We start from the raw sequence: 18,109 nt of genomic DNA on the forward strand, positions 1-18,109 counted from the left end.
ATCAAGGAGAAATTCTTAATTTGGCGCAAATGGCATTTAAGTCCTTTCTAACACCGCTAAGCTCTTTTTAACAGAGAGGGTACAAGTTTTGGGTTCAGGGCCTGTAGGAGACGTTTGTATCTGGCTGGCGTGTGAGAATATTGCTTTATTTTTATTATATTTATGAACAGCTACCTTCTATGTGACAGCTGTTCTGGTTTTCCATTTATGAAGATGGTAGTTTTATTTTGCAATAAATTTCTGCGAATAAGAAAGATAGGTCAACATAAAGAACAGTGTGCCGACACTGACTCATGCCGGAGGTTTGCGGGTATTGCAGAAATCACAGAAAGGGTGTACAGATGACCAACATTTGGAAACTCTGATCTAGTCCAACCCACATCTTGCAAAGATGAGGACACTGGGCTCAGAGGGGTCAGTAACTTCCCTGAGATTGGACGATGATGTGAGACAGAGCCAGGAGTTTGGACCCAGGATTCCCGATTCCAGCCCAGGGTCTTCTGGCCACCTCATGGCTGCTGTCCCACCGCTGAGCGACATGCTAACCCTCTCCCCTTGCCCACAGCACCAGCGAGCCCACGATGACCCAGTGGCCTTGAAGTACACTTTCCACGAGGTGATCACAGCTGGGTCCGATGCCTCCTTGAAGCTGCGTGCCCTCCAGAACCGCTGCCTGGTCCCAGGCTGGTACGCCACCCACATAGAGCGCTGGCTCAGCGCCTTTCACGCCAACCAGGTAGCTGCTTGTCCTTGACCCTTGGGAGGGCAATCACAGTACTACTGGCTTGCTGTAGTTAGCAGAGTCTCAAAATCTCTTTCACCAGTCATAGGGCTGGGAATGCCATCAATGGCCAGTTAGACCTTTGGGTTCTTCAAAGGTTTTGATCTTGTTTATCCCAGTGCTGATGTATGAGAATTCCCCAAGCCCTTATCCCATCACAACAGGCCCTGTATCCCTAAGGGAACCCAGAAAACTCTGGAGTCGGTCTCTGGGAGGGGAGATTGTCGGTAGTGGTGGAGCGAGAGCCTGATTGGAGAGGTAGGCGGGGCCAGATCACACAAGGAGTTTTAGGAAGACTTGGAGGATTTAGGTGGTGGAGTGACATGTGGGCCGGAAGCCTGGGGAGAGGCCAGAGAGGGATATTGTAGAGATAGGAGAAGTAGGCAGGGTTTGATGATAGCTTAAACTCTGGAAAAGGATGACGTCAGTCAGAGGAAGCTGGCAGAGAGCAGGGCGTTAGACTGCAGAGGACTGAGGTTTGGGGACACCTGCCATTCAAATGTGGAGGAGGAGGAAGCAGATTCCAGTTTGTAACCATGGCTCCTGACCCAGAACTTGGGGGCCACTGGAGTGAAAATAGGTTCAGATCACCCTTCTCCCTTTTCTTTTTTTATAGATTCTGGTCTTGGACGGCAAACTGCTACGAACAGAACCTGCCAAAGTGATGGACACAGTGCAAAAGTTCCTTGGGGTGACCAACACCATTGACTACCACAAAACTCTGGCGTGAGTGTTGCCTTGGCCTTTCACCAGAGGGGTTTCCTGAGCAGGCACCTGGGCCAGAAAGCCAAAAGCTTGAATGGTTATGGGAGAGACACAGGTTTATTAGCGCCAGCTGGTGTGATAAAGTATGCATGTCCCTGATGGCAGTTTAGCAGAAAAGATAATATTAATATGACTTGAGTCATATTTGTAAAGGTATCAACTCAAGAAAAAGGGAGGTGACGAATCTGTTCTACTCTGGTCAGTTCCACTCCTGGAATGTTCTTTCCATTCTGAGCTGAACACTTTCAGAGTGTTTTAGACCAATAATGAGCAGCCCCAACTTACACAAGGATTTCTTAGCATTAGATTATAACTCAAATATAATCTCAGAAAAAGGAAACTACAAATATTGTCGATGGCTAATGATCCCACTCCCTTGGGACCCAGGGCTAGTGCACTGAGAATGCCGTCCCAGAAGAGTAGGTTCCAGCCTGTGTTGCAGGGGCTCAGGGCTGGGTAAAGGCTATCTCCCAGTGCTGTGTCACAGACAGGTGACACACTCAGCTGGATGAGGGGGTCTCAAGAGAAGGAAGAATAAAGCCACCTTCCTCGGTTACCTTCTTGGGAAAGTCTTGCAGCAAGAATGTTCCCTTTTCACTATCTTGGAAGTCGAAGGTGGGAAAGAGAAGTCACTCCTTCACTTTGAGACAGAAAGGAGTAGCCGGGTGTGGGCTGTGGCATCAGAAATGCCTGGGTTAGGAGCCCAGAGCCATGACTTCTTTAGCTGTATTAACTTAGACAAATATCTTAGCTCCTTCAAGTCTCGTCTTCCTCATCTGTAAGTTGGGGATAAAGGTAATAATTCCTGTCTCCCAAGAGTTACGGTGTTGAATGAAAGCGTACATGTGGAGCTTTTAGCTCAATGCCTGGCATGTACTGATGCTTAATAAAGGTAGCTGCTGGAATCATCATCGTCATCTATGCCTTCCCAGTGGCCCAGTCAGAAACCCCTATTTCCCTCACCTGCCAAATGTGAATTTTGTGTTTTTGCTGTCCTCATGGCCAAGAATCTCCTAGTGGTTCCTGATCTGAGGCTGAATTCTGATGCCAGTATCCCTTCTCTGCCTGTGACACCCTCAGATCTCATTGCCCGAAAATGCCCTTGAAGGCTCACGAAATCAGTCTTGCTCTGTCATTTCTGAAATTTACTCCAAAAACCAAAACTTTCCAATGATGGACATGCTTAAGGGCAACTACAGACATTGCATTTCTTGATAAAAATACAATTTATTAAAAAACAAAAGAACTTTACTAAACTATTGCCCCCTATTGGGTTCTTGGGTAAAAAAAATATTGCTCACCCTGGAGCTGAAGAATGCTCGGAAGAGGTTTCCTGAAACCGTGAGGGTTGCTTTAGGGTTGCTGCAGAAACTTGGGCTGCCAGCCAGGAGAAGAGGAGGCTCAGAGCATGTGAGCTGCCCTCTGCTGCAAAGAAGGGGCGGGCGGGTTTAGTGGAGCCCAGGGACAAAACGTGGGCCGAGAGATGCAAATATCAGCCCCACACAATCTGTGAGTTTGAGTGTGCACAGGGGAGTGGATTCTATAGTTTTCTAGGCTCTACTATTCCTGGGGTCTATGAACATTGCCTTACAGTGGGATGGAGGTAGGCTGGGCCCGCTCCCATCCACAGGCTTTCCCCACCTCCACAGGTTTGATCCAAAGAAAGGATTTTGGTGCCAACTGCTCGAAGGAGGAAAAACCAAGTGTCTGGGCAAAAGCAAAGGCCGGAAATACCCAGAGATGGACTTGGATGTAAGTGGTGGGGACACTGCCTGCGGCAGCTGGATACAGGAGGGAGCTTTCTCTCCCCTTTACCTTATACGCAGCATGTCAATGACTTTGATACTTTTTGGATGGTGTTTTGAAGAGGAGGAAATGCGGGCTGGGATATGGTGGGTCAGAATTGACTTAGTCCAAGAATATTTACTACCTTCTGCTGAGGGCTGAATGCTGTGGGGCTTTGAGGATGGGTCAGACATGTTCTTTGCCTTCAAAGACCTCCTAGTCTAGGAGGGAAACAAGTCACGCACACCAGTCAGTAGAATACAAGGCAGGAAGTGCTCTGTAAAGTAGGAGAGGTGCACACAAGTGCCATGGGAATTCAGAATAAGGAGATGCCACTTGAAGCTGGGAGGAAAGAGATTTCTCAAAGGAGGGGAGAGGCCTCTGGAGTTGGGTCTGGAAGGGGCGGTACATTTAGACCTATGCCATGGAAGGGGGAGGCGTTCTTGTAGGACAGAATGGACAAAGGGTATAGAGCAAAGGCTGCACACTGTGACTCTTGTCATTTTGCCTTTTCCCATTCACCTCTGGTTTTGATTAATTCTCTCTCTTTTCTCTCTATCACGAGAATTTTGACCTTGTGTGCTATATTTGGGTACTCCTGCTATCAAGAAGTTTTCTTTTGGAGGCTACCATTATGAAGAAGACTGTGCATAGATAATAGGCCTATGGGAATATGGGATGGCGCCAACAGAATGGTGGTTTTAAAGAGGAGGGGTCACTCTTGAGTCAGCACATCACCGAGGTCTGAGCTTTCCTTCCCGTTACAGTCCCGTGCCTTCCTGAAGGACTATTACCGGGACCACAACATCGAGCTTTCCAAGCTGCTGTACAAGATGGGCCAGACACTGCCCACCTGGCTGCGGGAGGACCTCCAGAACACCAGGTAGCCGTGGCCACCACAGCCAGACTGAATGTTCGTGACAGCGGGAATGCCCCGCCACACGCTGAGCCAGACTGACCTGCAGAATGGGAAGCTGGGCCCGGGCTGGCCAAGACTTAATGAGCAATACTCTGCCGAGGCCCGGGCAGGGCCAGGAGAAGAGCCCAGGCAGGTCCGCAAGCGCCTCAGAGCATCCAATGCTGGGTCTGTGGCCTCTAGGACCTCCGTAGCCACCAGAGGTCCATTCCATTCACAGCCTTTCATGGGGAGGCCACTTCTTGGTAGGAGGGAGTCCATGAGACTCTTTCTGTCCCTCACTGTGTTCTACCAACCACGCCCTCTCCTTCATCCCAGCATTCCCTGCCCCAGCAGGGTATCTCCTCAGTATTAGCTGCCGTATTCTCCCTGTGCTCCAGACAGCAAGCGAGGAGCCCAGCTGGGCCTTTTGCCAAACCAGGGGGAGAGACTGGACATTGCCCTGACTGTTTTGAGCCAGGCCCTTCAGAGGGGTCAGCTGGGTACCCAGAGTCGGTCACTAGGCTGGATATGAGGGTCGCTCCTCGAGAGGACTCTGAGCTTCCACATGCATTCTAGTTAACACCTTCACATCTCACCTTCCCTTTCTGGGGAAAGAATCGCTGGTTCCTACGGTGTCCGCCCAGTCCTCAAGGCCTCCTCCAGGGCCCTGGGGCACTGCCATGCCATTTGGACCGAGAGACCCGGGCCTCAATCTCACCCCGTGTTTTCACCCCGGGATATAATTCCTGTCTCCCAAGAGTTACGGTGTTGAATGAAAGGGTACATGTGGAGCTTTTAGCTCAATGCCTGGCATGTACTGATGCTTAATAAAGGTAGCTGCTGGAATCATCATCGTCATCTATGCCTTCCCAGTGGCCCAGTCAGAAACCCCTATTTCCCTCACCTGCCGAATGTGAATTTCGTGTTTTTGCTGTCCTCATGGCAAGAATCTCCTAATGGTTCCTGATCTGGGGCTGAATTCTGATGCCAGTATCCCTTCTCTGCCTGTGACACCCTCAGATCTCATTGCCCGAAAATGCCCTTGAAGGCTCACGAAATCAGTCTTGCTCTGTCATTTCTGAAATTTACTCCAAAAACCAAAACTTTCCAATGATGGACATGCTTAAGGGCAACTACAGACATTGCATTTCTTGATAAAAATACAATTTATTAAAAAACAAAAGAACTTTACTAAACTATTGCCCCCTATTGGGTTCTTGGGTAAAAAAAATATTGCTCACCCTGGAGCTGAAGAATGCTTGGAAGAGGTTTCCTGAAACCGTGAGGGTTGCTTTAGGGTTGCTGCAGAAACTTGGGCTGCCAGCCAGGAGAAGAGGAGGCTCAGAGCATGTGAGCTGCCCTCTGCTGCAAAGAAGGGGCGGGCGGGTTTAGTGGAGCCCAGGGACAAAACGTGGGCCGAGAGATGCAAATATCAGCCCCACACAATCTGTGAGTTTGAGTGTGCACAGGGGAGTGGATTCTATAGTTTTCTAGGCTCTACTATTCCTGGGGTCTATGAACATTGCCTTACAGTGGGATGGAGGTAGGCTGGGCCCGCTCCCATCCACAGGCTTTCCCCACCTCCACAGGTTTGATCCAAAGAAAGGATTTTGGTGCCAACTGCTCGAAGGAGGAAAAACCAAGTGTCTGGGCAAAAGCAAAGGCCGGAAATACCCAGAGATGGACTTGGATGTAAGTGGTGGGGACACTGCCTGCGGCAGCTGGATACAGGAGGGAGCTTTCTCTCCCCTTTACCTTATACGCAGCATGTCAATGACTTTGATACTTTTTGGATGGTGTTTTGAAGAGGAGGAAATGCGGGCTGGGATATGGTGGGTCAGAATTGACTTAGTCCAAGAATATTTACTACCTTCTGCTGAGGGCTGAATGCTGTGGGGCTTTGAGGATGGGTCAGACATGTTCTTTGCCTTCAAAGACCTCCTAGTCTAGGAGGGAAACAAGTCACGCACACCAGTCAGTAGAATACAAGGCAGGAAGTGCTCTGTAAAGTAGGAGAGGTGCACACAAGTGCCATGGGAATTCAGAATAAGGAGATGCCACTTGAAGCTGGGAGGAAAGAGATTTCTCAAAGGAGGGGAGAGGCCTCTGGAGTTGGGTCTGGAAGGGGCGGTACATTTAGACCTATGCCATGGAAGGGGGAGGCGTTCTTGTAGGACAGAATGGACAAAGGGTATAGAGCAAAGGCTGCACACTGTGACTCTTGTCATTTTGCCTTTTCCCATTCACCTCTGGTTTTGATTAATTCTCTCTCTTTTCTCTCTATCACGAGAATTTTGACCTTGTGTGCTATATTTGGGTACTCCTGCTATCAAGAAGTTTTCTTTTGGAGGCTACCATTATGAAGAAGACTGTGCATAGATAATAGGCCTATGGGAATATGGGATGGCGCCAACAGAATGGTGGTTTTAAAGAGGAGGGGTCACTCTTGAGTCAGCACATCACCGAGGTCTGAGCTTTCCTTCCCGTTACAGTCCCGTGCCTTCCTGAAGGACTATTACCGGGACCACAACATCGAGCTTTCCAAGCTGCTGTACAAGATGGGCCAGACACTGCCCACCTGGCTGCGGGAGGACCTCCAGAACACCAGGTAGCCGTGGCCACCACAGCCAGACTGAATGTTCGTGACAGCGGGGGTGCCCCGCCACACGCTGAGCCAGACTGACCTGCAGAATGGGAAGCTGGGCCCGGGCTGGCCAAGCACTTAATGAGCAATACTCTGCCGAGGCCCGGGCAGGGCCAGGAGAAGAGCCCAGGCAGGTCCGCAAGCGCCTCAGAGCATCCAATGCTGGGTCTGTGGCCTCTAGGACCTCCGTAGCCACCAGAGGTCCATTCCATTCACAGCCTTTCATGGGGAGGCCACTTCTTGGTAGGAGGGAGTCCATGAGACTCTTTCTGTCCCTCACTGTGTTCTACCAACCACGCCCTCTCCTTCATCCCAGCATTCCCTGCCCCAGCAGGGTATCTCCTCAGTATTAGCTGCCGTATTCTCCCTGTGCTCCAGACAGCAAGCGAGGAGCCCAGCTGGGCCTTTTGCCAAACCAGGGGGAGAGACTGGACATTGCCCTGACTGTTTTGAGCCAGGCCCTTCAGAGGGGTCAGCTGGGTACCCAGAGTCGGTCACTAGGCTGGATATGAGGGTCGCTCCTCGAGAGGACTCTGAGCTTCCACATGCATTCTAGTTAACACCTTCACATCTCACCTTCCCTTTCTGGGGAAAGAATCGCTGGTTCCTACGGTGTCCGCCCAGTCCTCAAGGCCTCCTCCAGGGCCCTGGGGCACTGCCATGCCATTTGGACAGAGAGACCCGGGCCTCAATCTCACCCCGTGTTTTCACCCCGGGATATGACATGTGTGGTATTTCCTGTGGTAAAGACTGAGGCGGTTCAGAAGTCTGCCAGTATACATGTTCCAGTGTATATACGTTGTCCCCATGCCCACCCAGCCTTGGCCCCTGGCAGACACTGAGCAGAGCTGGCGACACTGCCATCTACGGCTTTGCCCCAGCAACCTGTGGCCGAGGGCTCCTAGAGACCCCGTTAACCTCCCCAATACTAAAAAGCTAAAGTATTTTAATATTTTGGTTTTTTTCTTGGTGCCAGAGTTTATACCCTGGGTCCTGGGGTTGCACTGTGTTATATATATATATACATATATATATATATATATATAATTTGTATGTATATATTATATTTTTTTTGGTTGGGTTTGTTTTTAATTCAGTCATACAAAATAGTGGCAAGCCCCAGTCCCAAAGGGTGTCCTATCTCGGTGCACGAAAATGAGATGGAAGGGAAGGGGCGGGCATGTCTTTGTGTGTTCGGGGCCTCGAGGAGACAGTGTTGAGGTGCCCTGAGAGAGGTCTCTGTTCCCTCTCCCAAGTGCCATGGCTGTCCTGGGGCTGATCAGTGGTTGTGAGATGTACAGGGAAGACCTACTCTTTCCAGGAAATCTGGCTTCATGAAGCGCGGTGACCCTGGGGGAATTTTGGCCAAAGGAAACAGCCGGGCTGGGGTGGGAGGCCTGGGCCAAAGTCTGGCCTATTCCCCTCTCCTCATATGGTGCTAGGTGGGGAGCTGCCCTGGGAGCTGGGAGATCCTTGGGGACCCACAGAACTGTCTTTGGCCCCCCGAAGACAGTGGGGCCTTTGGGCTATTTTCTGGTTGGGGTCTGCTCCTACCCCCCTTCTTTTAACAATGTGAAGAGACTAAGCTGGGGTGCTCTCCCCAGCCCCTCCCACTGCCAGTTCAGCTTCGAACTGACACCCAGGAAGTCCTTTCTGGAGAGCCTTGTCTCATTCAGAAGACTCTAGCATCTTGGGGCTGGAAGGGTCCTTCAACGGGTATGGAAACAGGTCCAGAAATGGGAGGTGGCCTCCTTGGCCCATGTCACAGAGCTGGTTGGGAGCGGGGCTGAGAATGAACTTGCAGCTCCTGATCCTGAGTCCAGTGCTCTTTTTCCAATGCCACACTGCCTCTGAGCCCATCCTTGGGACCCTATTCTGTGCCAGGTTCCTGTCCCTCCCTCAGTCACACTTGGTCACTCCAGGACATGGGGACAAACCACTCCTTCCCAGCCAGGGTGCCTTCGAGCCTTTTCAGTTCCGATCTGCATTTGTATTGCCTGTCTTGCTTTCCTTACCTGGGAAGGATCTTCCCAGCCAGCGGGGCCTGTGTCTGTCTCAGCTCTGAACCAATTCTCTTTTCTTAAGTTCTCCACTGGGGTGGATAAGACGGTTATTCAACGAGAAGGTTACTCAGCAGGACCAGCTACGGTTTCATTGTCTACCCAGGGAAGCGTTCCCATCATGCTTCTCACTGGGGCCTTTGAGCCTGGGAGCCCTAGGTGTCGTCGACCCCACAAGGGGTACAGAGTGCGGGTACAGCAGCATCAGCTTCTTCAATGTTCCCCAATATACTTAGCACTTCCCCCCACCCCCCAAATAAGAAAGAGTGAGAAATAGCTTAAATCATGTAGATCAGGGGTCCTCAGCCTCTGGGCCATGGACCGGTACTGGTCCATGGCCTCTTAGGAACTGGGCTGCACAGCCAGAGGTGAGCGGTGGGAGAGCGAGCAAAGCTTCATTCGCAGCTGCTCCCCAGCACTAGCATCACTGCCTCAGCTCCACCTTAGCTCATCGGAAATTAGATGCTCATATACCGATCCCTAGTGCCAAAAAGGTTGGGGACCACTGAAATGACTCCACCATCCATCCTGGTGTCCCCTCCGTGAGCCTTTGCTCCACAGGTAGGAGGTCGGCTGAAGTCACTTGAGGTTCTAGAGCCACCCATAATGCAGGTACCTTGCGCTGGGTAGATGAGTCTGAAGTTTAAAGATGGGCCTTTCCTGAGCCCTTAAGTAGGAGCAGGCAGAGCCTCTGGGGCCTAGCTGAGGGAGCTGTCTGTCCCTAGCCACAGAAAACTGCCAGGCTGACCCACAGAGAGTGGTGGTCCCAACGTGGAGCTGATTCCGTGGGTTTGTTAGTGGAAAGAGCAAGTAAAAATATGTTTAACCAAATGTTTTATTATTAATGCCATTACCCACCATCTAGATTTAAAATTAACATTTTCCCACATTTTTTTCTCTCTCTACATAGATATTTTTTTCTGAACTAGCTTAAAAGTAAAAATCATGAGATTTCACCCCAAAATGCTGCAGCCTGCATCTAATAAGAGTTAGGATGGTCTCCTATGCAGTGGCCCAGTATCACACCTGAGACAACCGTAATGTTCTAACATCTGTTCTCCAATCTGTATTTTGATCTCCCCCAAATAACTTGTACCTGGTTTTGGAATTTGGATTCAATCAAGGCACACACATTGCATTTTGTAACTGTTTTAAATCTCTCTAAATGCTGAAAAGTCCTCCCTTTGCTCACTCTGATTTTTGAAATGACATTACTTCTGGGACCAGCAGGCCTGCTGTCTTGAAGAAGTCATTGCATATTCTGGGTTTGTCTGATTGTTTCCTCCCAGTGTCATAGAAGAAGTTCCTCTAGCCTCTATATTGTCAAGAATAACTTAGGCTGGACGGATTTTTGCCTTTCGTGCTGATCTGACAACTTCCCTCCAGCCTAAGGTGCCCCTCTACTGTAACCTGTACCAAGTGCCAAACCAGCAGAGGGATAGCTGGAGCTCCAGGAGCTCAGGAGCAGGCTAAGGCGGGCAGCCCTCAGATGGGCCTGGGAGGAAGGGCGAGAAAGAGGAGGCTGCACACTTGGAGGCCGGACCAAGCGGTGTTGGCCTGTTGGAAATGAGACATCTCTGGTTCAGAAAAGCCTCTGCCGCCCCCTTGATCCTGGTGGTGGACCGCAGGGCACCCAACAGCATCTCCCTCTCTGCCTCTGTCTTTCTTTCTCTGTGTCGTGGTCTCTGGTCCTTCACATCCTGGAGGCCTGTGTTCTGTGCACTGGAGCAGAGCTAGGCCGCTGGAATGCACTAGGGAAGGGCCTGGCCTGGGAACTGCCTCCCCCATGTTGTGGCATAAGAGGAAGAGCACTGGGCTGGAGGCAGGACATGGAAAATTTTGTCTCAACTGGGTATATTTATTAGCTGCGTGACAGTTTTCCTCCCAGGGCCTCAGTTTCCCCATTTATAGAATGAGCAAGTGGGGCTACAGCAGAGGCTTTTAAACGTAAAAGAGAAAAAGAAGTAGGTCTGCTCTAGTCGAAGTGCGAATGGAGGGCCCAGGCATGCCCCACCCCTTCGTTCCTGGTTTGCCATCCCTGGGTTGGCTGCCCCCTGGGGCTTGCTCTCGCCAGCTCTGATGGCTGGAGGTTTTTTTTTTTTTTTTTATAGCTCCCATAAGGAACTGGCCTGGGTTTTGTATGGGGTCAATGTCAAGGGCCTGGGGGAGACTCTGGCTGTGTTTTCTCCTAATAAGTTCATCCCTCCCTCTCCTTCCTCTCTGTGGCCCTTGAGGAGAATGAGGGAGGAGAGGGTTTTCTATGACTGTGCTAGCTTTTATTATCAGCAAGAGGGCTCCTTTTGTAATTCGTGCATGAAATTCATGTCTTTTCCTGGGGAGAGGAGAGGGCTGACTGGAGAGGGTGGGGGGTGTATTGGGGGAGCAGGCAGAGGTTTCCTTCCCTGTGGGGTGGGGAGAGGTGTGGAAAGGGGGCACTACCTAGCTCACCTGATCAGGGCTCTCGAACCAGCCGTTTTGGGTTGTGTTAAAAGTGGGAACCTTCCTCTATTAATGTACAATCTCGAACTAACTGCTAATAAAGTGGGGTTCTGTTTGTACACATTGGTCATGTCTGTCTGTCTGACCTTGTAGCGAGGCCTGCCGGGGAGGGTGGAGACGTGGACGTTTGCATGCATAGCCACTCTGGCCGCCCCACAGCTAGGTGGGGTGTCCCAGATGACGAGGAACCTCCAGACCTGCTAGATCGCTGAGAAGTGCTGGGGACTGAGCACTGCATGAAGAAGAGGCTCGGAGTGTAGAACCAGTTCTGCCGCATGTATATCTCGTGCCTGGAGACAAGCCGCTTTTACTTTTTGATGCTGTTTCCCTCATTTTTCAGGGGTATGGAGGTGAATTAGACTCAGTGGCTATTCTTGGAGAATTTGCTTAAAATATCAGATTCCCGGGCCACATTTCAGAGATTCCTCTCTGGAAGATGTGGGGTTGGGTTCAAGCACCTGCATTTTAACAACCTCTCTGGCACACTGAGGCACCCCACTTTGGGAAACCCTGGCTCAGATCAATGGTTTCTACAGGCTCTAATTAATTCAGAGTCTCTCTGTCCAAGGAACAAAAACTTCGGTAAAACAAATGAATTTCTAGCCCTCGTAGCCTGATTGAAATTTTCCGAGGAGGGGCCCCGCCAGCTGTTGCAATGCCGATGTCCAGACCTACTTCCTCGGAACCCCCTGCAAAGCTTTACAAAATGCACATCCCCCGGCTCCCCCAAATCCACTCAATCATAGCCTCAGGGAGTAAGACCCAGCCATGTGCATTTTAACACAGTCTCTGATGCACGCAAAGGTCTGGAACACTAAGCCAGGGCCCCTGAGTGTAAGCCAGAGAAAGTCACAGAAACGGGGACCCAGCTGGGAGCACCAAAATGCCAGCCTCCACAGAGACCACTTTGGGGTTTGTCATCTGGGAGGTCAGTTCGAGTCATGTGCCATCACCAGCAAGAACGTGGCTGGAGCCTGCGTGAACGGGAACACAGAAGGCATGATACAGAAGGGTTTCCTTGCCAGGTAAGGGGTTAGGATACATCAGAAATCTTTGAATTTTAAAACAGCCAAGATTCTTTTTAAAAAGAGAAACTTACTTGGAAGCCAGGTAAAGGCAGTGTGGTGTGGTTGGAGTGGGGGTGAGGATCTGGACTCTCACCAGCCCAACTCTTCCTCCCTGTCCCCCATCATATCTGGAGCCCTAAGATTCCTTGAAACACATTGTGAAAACCCAGCCCGGCTGCTCTCAGAGATCCCAAGAGTCCTGCAATTCAAACAAGTTGAGGGAACAAAGACACATTAGACCCTCCTCATCCCTTAGAGTGAGGGGTCCACTCAGGAACCTGGTATCCTAGGGGCAGTCCAGACTCCGGAGCTGGGCGTTTTCCTCGGAGAAGCCCTTGGGACATGTGCATAGGGCAGTGTGTTTCATCATAGCGAAGCACTGGACACAACCTGGATGCCCAGTCATGGGGCATCAGCTAAATAGCCTCTAGTGTAGCCACATGCTGGAACATGATGATGCAATTGAAAACACTTAGCCCTGCAAGACTGGCCTACACAGTGTGACCACTTGTGGAAAGGGAATGCTCCGTAGTGTGTATTTTTTTCTGGGAATATAGATATAGAGCTTTCACACCACACTGATAACGGGAGCGGGAGGGGACGGGAACGAGGAGTTTTCCAAGGGGAGTTTAGCTTTGGCTGAAACATTTTAAAAAAAAAAAATTAAGATAATGTATTCATGTATCATTTGTGGGATGAAAAAATCTTAATAAAAACAATATGACTAGAAATGGATGAAGCAGGAAGGAGGGGCCTCCAGGCAGCCAGGCTATCGTTGGAGGACATCATGAAGGCGACGTTGCTGTCCACCCATCCTGAGGAGGCCAGGCCAGTGGGGAGAAGTTCTTGCCTTGCTAACGTTACTCGGAGCACTTGTCAGGACCTGAGGATCCTGACTTGCTGTGTGGCTATCGACGAGTCTCAGAGCCCAGCTCTCACACGCTCACAAGTGGTGGACTTAGAGTTAACATCATCAATATGGTGACAAACTAACATCATGTGAAAAGGACACAGCCTGACGCCTGTGACAGTCCTCACGAAAAGAGGTAATGTGAATCTAGCCAAGAGGAAACAGCAGACACATTCACGTTGAGGTAGATTTTGCAAAATAACTGGCCTGAACTCTAAAAATGTCAAGGTCGTGAAAGATAAACAAAGGCTGAAAGACAGTTCAAGATTAAAGGATACTAAAGGGACCTGGCGATCGAATGTCACATGTGACCCTAGACCTAGACCAGGAAACAGTTATAAAGGACACCATAGAGGCAATTGGCAAAAATGTGAATGTGGACTGTGTGGGTTGGATAATAGTATCGTATCGTTATTAAATTTCCTGATGTTGATTATTATACTGTTACGTCAGAGTATATCATTGTTCCTAAGAAGTACACGCTGAAATATTTACAGGTAAAAGGGAAGAAATGGAGCTGAATTTTGACTCAAGCTTTCTCTAGTGGGTCAGACTTATCGGGTGCAGTTCAGAATATGTCCACCAGAGGACGGTAGCACCTCAGCCTCTCAAGGCCAAGGTCAGTGTGAACCTCCCCATAAGACTGGGTTGGTGGTTAGTGGTGGTGGTGGAGGGAGGGGGCAGTAATGCTATAAATAAGAATATCAATAAATTAAATAATATGAATAATAAAAAGTGTTTCTTGCTCTGTGTCAGGCAGGCCCTCTGCTAGTCAAGTAATAGCTCTTAATCCTCGTAATGACCCTCTGAGGTAGGTGTTATCATTCTCATGGTGCGTAAAACCTGGATGTCACATGCAGAAGTTTGAAGTTGGACCCTTACCTCACACCATATACAAAAAGTAACTCAAAATGCATCAAAGACCTAAATTTAAGAGCTAAGTTATAAAACCATTAGGACATAGTTGTACATCTCCATGACCTTGAATTTGGTAATGATTTCTTAAATATGACACTAAAAGCACAGGCAACAATGGAAAAAATAGATAAATTAATCTTTATTAAAATTAAAAAGTTTTGTGCACAAAAGGACACATTCAAGAGAGTGAAAAGACAATCCACGGAATAGCAGAAAACATTTGCAAACTGTATGTCTGATAAAGATTTAATATTCAGATTATATAAAGAACTCCAACAATTCAATTCAAAAGTTGGCAAGGAATTTGAATAGATATTTCTCCAAAGAAGATATGCAAATGGCCAAAATGAAAAGATGCTCAACATAACTAGTCATCAGAGAAATGCAAATCAAAACAATTTCATACCTATTAGGATGGCCTTAATCTTTTTAAAAGGAAAATTAGTTTTGGTGAAGATGTAGAGAAATTGGAACCCTCATACATTGCAGGTAGGACTGTAAAATGGTGCAGCTGCTTTGGGAAACATTTCTTCAAAAAGTTAAATGTTATTCACAATAGTCAAAGCTGGGAACATTCATCCACCAACAGATGAATAGATAAACAAAACATGGTAAATACATACAATGGAATGTTTTTAGTCAAAAAAAGGAATGGAATTCTGGTGCATGGTACAGCATGAGTTAACCTTGAAAACATTATATCAAGGTGAAATAAGCCAGACACAAAAAGACAAATAAGATTTCACTTATATGAAATATCTAGAATAGGCAAATTTATAGAGACAGAAAGTAGATTAGAGGTTACCAGGGCTGGAGAGAGGTGATGGGAAGTTACTGCTTAATAGGTCCAGGGTTCCTGCTTGGGGTGGTGGAAAATGTTACAAATAGATAGTAGTCTTGGTTGTACAATAAGGTGAATATAATTAATACCACTAAATTGTGGTATTAATTAAAAATGGTTAAAATGACAAATTTTATGTTATGTGTATTTGCCACAATAAAAAATACATATACAGCATTAAAGGCAGCTCTGATTTTTAAACAGATATAATTCACATGCCATAAAATAATGCTTTAAAGTGTACAATTCAGTCCTGTTTGTTTGTCTGTTTAGTGCTGTTTAATATATTCACAAAGTGGTGCAACTATCATTGCTATCTAATTTCAGAACATTTTATCGCCTCAAATACAAAGCTCATGACTGCTAGCAGTCATTCCTCATTCTTCCTTTTCGGCCCCTGTCAAACACTAAACTGCTTTCGAAGTCTATAGATTGCTTATTCTGGACATGTTGCATAAATGGAATCCTACAATATCTGGCCTTTTGTGTCTGGTTTCTTTCACTGACCGTAATGTTTTCGAGGTTCATCCATGTCATAGCATGTATCAGTACTTCATATTGTTTTCCACAGTGGCCAAACCATTTTTACACTCCCACGAGCAATGTAAGAAGTTTCCAATTTCTCCACATCCTTACCAAAAGTTGTCATTTTTCATTTTTTAAAATTATATCTATCCTAATGGGTGTGAAGTGGTATCTCATTGTGGTTTTTAATTTGCATCTCCCTGATAACCAATGATGCTGAGCATCTTTTCATGTTCTTATTGGCCATTTGTATATCTTCTTTGGAGAACTGTCTATTCAGTTTCTTTGCCTATTTTTGAATTGGGTTGGTCTTCCTGTTGCGAGTTGTAAGAGTTCTTTATATATTCTGGATACTAGACACTTATCAGGTAAGTCGTTTAGGTCTTTGATCCATTGTGAGTTCGTTTTTTGTTTATCTTGTGAGGTTGGGGTTCAATTTCATTCTTCTGCATGTGGATAGCCAATTGTTCCAAGAGCATTTTTTGAGAAGACCATTCTTTCTCCCATTAAAATGTCATGGCACCTTTGTCAAAAGTCAATCGACCATAAATATCCTCAATTCTGTTCTGTTGATCTGCATGTCTATCCTCAAGCCAGTTTCACACAATCTTGATTTCTGTAACTTCGTAGTGATTATTGAAATCAGAAATAATTCCTCTAGCTTTGTTCTTCCTTTTCAAAATTGTTTTTGGCTATTTAGGTTGCTTGCATTTACCTGAATTTAGGATCAGCTTGTCAATTTCTGCTGAAAAGGTAGCTGGGATTTTGATAGGGATTGTGTTGAATCTGTAGATCATTGGGGAGTTGCCCTCTTAACAATATTAAGTTTTCGTTCTTTGCCATGCCAGGTTGTGCGGTTATGTGATGGAAGACAGACACTAATTCCTTCCCTGTTTGACCCCCAAACAGCCCCATAAATCCCCTCTCTCTCAAGTCTTTCCCTTTTCCTCCATCATGACATTTTTGGAGGTTCATTTCCTGTCAAATTCATAGCCCTTAAATCTCTCTTCTTACAGGAAGTCTTCCCGGCTTGTCTCTATAGACTCTCATATCCATATATATCCATACGTAGTCTTTAAAAAATATAGATATATGACATTAAAGAGCATGCTACAATAATATAGAATATGATACGTGGGTTATAATACAGATAATTTTATTATAGTATATTTATATTATCACAGGGTACATATTTTTATTATATTATGGATAGGCATATTATAGTCATTTAGTCCCAGTGCATAGGTTTATGAATTAAGCATCATGTGGTAGAGCTGAGAAGGCCCATCTAGTTTCTTAGTTCCTCTCTAACCCATTTTAGAGATAGGTAAATTGAAGCCCAAGGATATAGGTAATGGGGCTCAGGTGACTTTGAAGATCCTTGGCCCGCATATTGCCTGCTCACTTGAATATAAGCACACTTACGAATGAGCCACCCAATTCTCTAACTGCCCATGGCAGCTCGTGGTCTAAGGATGGGAGGCAGAGGGAAGCCCTCAGTGGCCAGCCCAGGCCCCATCCAGCCCCTAAGCAGCCCCCAGCATGACCAGGCCGGATGGACCATCTGCACAGCTGGAATTGATTATCCAGCTGTTTATGGGTCTTTGCCTCTGGTGTTTATAGTTCCGCCTTTGGGTCTGCTTTGCGTCCCTACTAATTAGAACAATATTCCGGGAGGCAGCATGGGGTGGGGTGGGGGACCACTAGATGGGGAGTAATGGGCTGCGCCTGCACCTCGGCTCTTGCCTTGCTTCATTCCAACAAGGATTTCAGGCTTTTTACAAGGACACGGGAAGGAAAGCAAGATGGTATCAGTGGAAGAGAGTGAGAAAACAGGCACACAGAAGTGGGGAGAAAGTGGAGGCAAGAAAAAGCCTAAAGATGTATCTGCTGTGAGTTAGACACTTAATGTAAGCAAAATGTTAGGCCGAACCCCTCCTTATAAGAAAAAAAAAATTATCACAGAAGTTATAGATGTCCGACGTGAGAACACACAGGCAAATGAGAAGAAAATGAAAATGTCTACGTCCCACCATCTGGAATAACCACGGTTCATATTTTAGGACTTCTCCTTTCTGTCTGATATATGAAGCTGTTCTCGTAGAAACGACATTCTGTTTTGAAAACCACTTTTTAATCGTAATAAATGGTCAATGTTTTTGTGCTATTAAATATTTTTCTACTACATCAAATTGTCATTTTCATTCTTATTGATACAAGATTATTGTGGAAAAATTGCAACCCTCAGTAAAGCGCACAGAATGTAAAGCCCAAGTGTCCCTCTTGCCCTGGCCTCTGGGGGAACACTTTTAACTCTTTGGTGGAACTGCTTTGCACGTTTTATGCACATTGTATAGCTGGGTCATCATTTATTTAAATGATCCCCTCGCATTGGACATTGAGGTTAGGCACACAG

At 47.3% G+C, this 18,109-nt stretch overlaps 1 protein-coding gene and 1 long non-coding RNA gene across 12 annotated transcripts in view; both read left to right on the plus strand.

Annotated features, from left to right (window-relative positions):
- NDST1 (N-deacetylase and N-sulfotransferase 1) overlaps nucleotides 1–4,664 on the plus strand; it is a 55,217-nt gene extending 50,553 nt beyond the window's left edge. For all 7 annotated transcript variants that reach the window (XM_023537302.1, XM_023537299.1, XM_023537298.1 and 4 more), the window contains 4 exons: nucleotides 566–736; nucleotides 1,398–1,507; nucleotides 3,196–3,298; nucleotides 4,099–4,664. In XM_023537302.1, the coding sequence (XP_023393070.1) occupies nucleotides 566–736; nucleotides 1,398–1,507; nucleotides 3,196–3,298; nucleotides 4,099–4,218 (504 nt within the window). In that variant the 3' untranslated portion in view covers nucleotides 4,219–4,664. The remainder of the gene's footprint in view (nucleotides 1–565; nucleotides 737–1,397; nucleotides 1,508–3,195; nucleotides 3,299–4,098) is intronic.
- Nucleotides 4,665–5,182: 518 nt separating this feature from the next.
- LOC105299447 lies at nucleotides 5,183–17,880 on the plus strand. Of its 5 annotated transcripts, none has more exons than XR_002783056.1 (4): nucleotides 5,183–5,921; nucleotides 6,722–14,028; nucleotides 14,166–14,220; nucleotides 16,542–17,880. It is a non-coding gene; the product is annotated as an uncharacterized LOC105299447 (long non-coding RNA). The 5 variants fall into 5 exon arrangements; XR_002783058.1 differs by lacking the exon at nucleotides 14,166–14,220 and having other exon boundaries at nucleotides 5,184–5,921; nucleotides 6,722–13,545; nucleotides 13,907–14,028; XR_002783057.1 differs by lacking the exon at nucleotides 14,166–14,220 and having other exon boundaries at nucleotides 5,185–5,921; nucleotides 6,722–12,457; nucleotides 13,228–14,028.
- Nucleotides 17,881–18,109: the final 229 nt, after the last annotated feature.

The sequence above is a fragment of the Pteropus vampyrus genome, unplaced genomic scaffold (genome assembly GCF_000151845.1).
Source record: "Pteropus vampyrus isolate Shadow unplaced genomic scaffold, Pvam_2.0 Scaffold185, whole genome shotgun sequence".
Taxonomy (NCBI): Eukaryota; Metazoa; Chordata; class Mammalia; order Chiroptera; family Pteropodidae; genus Pteropus; species Pteropus vampyrus.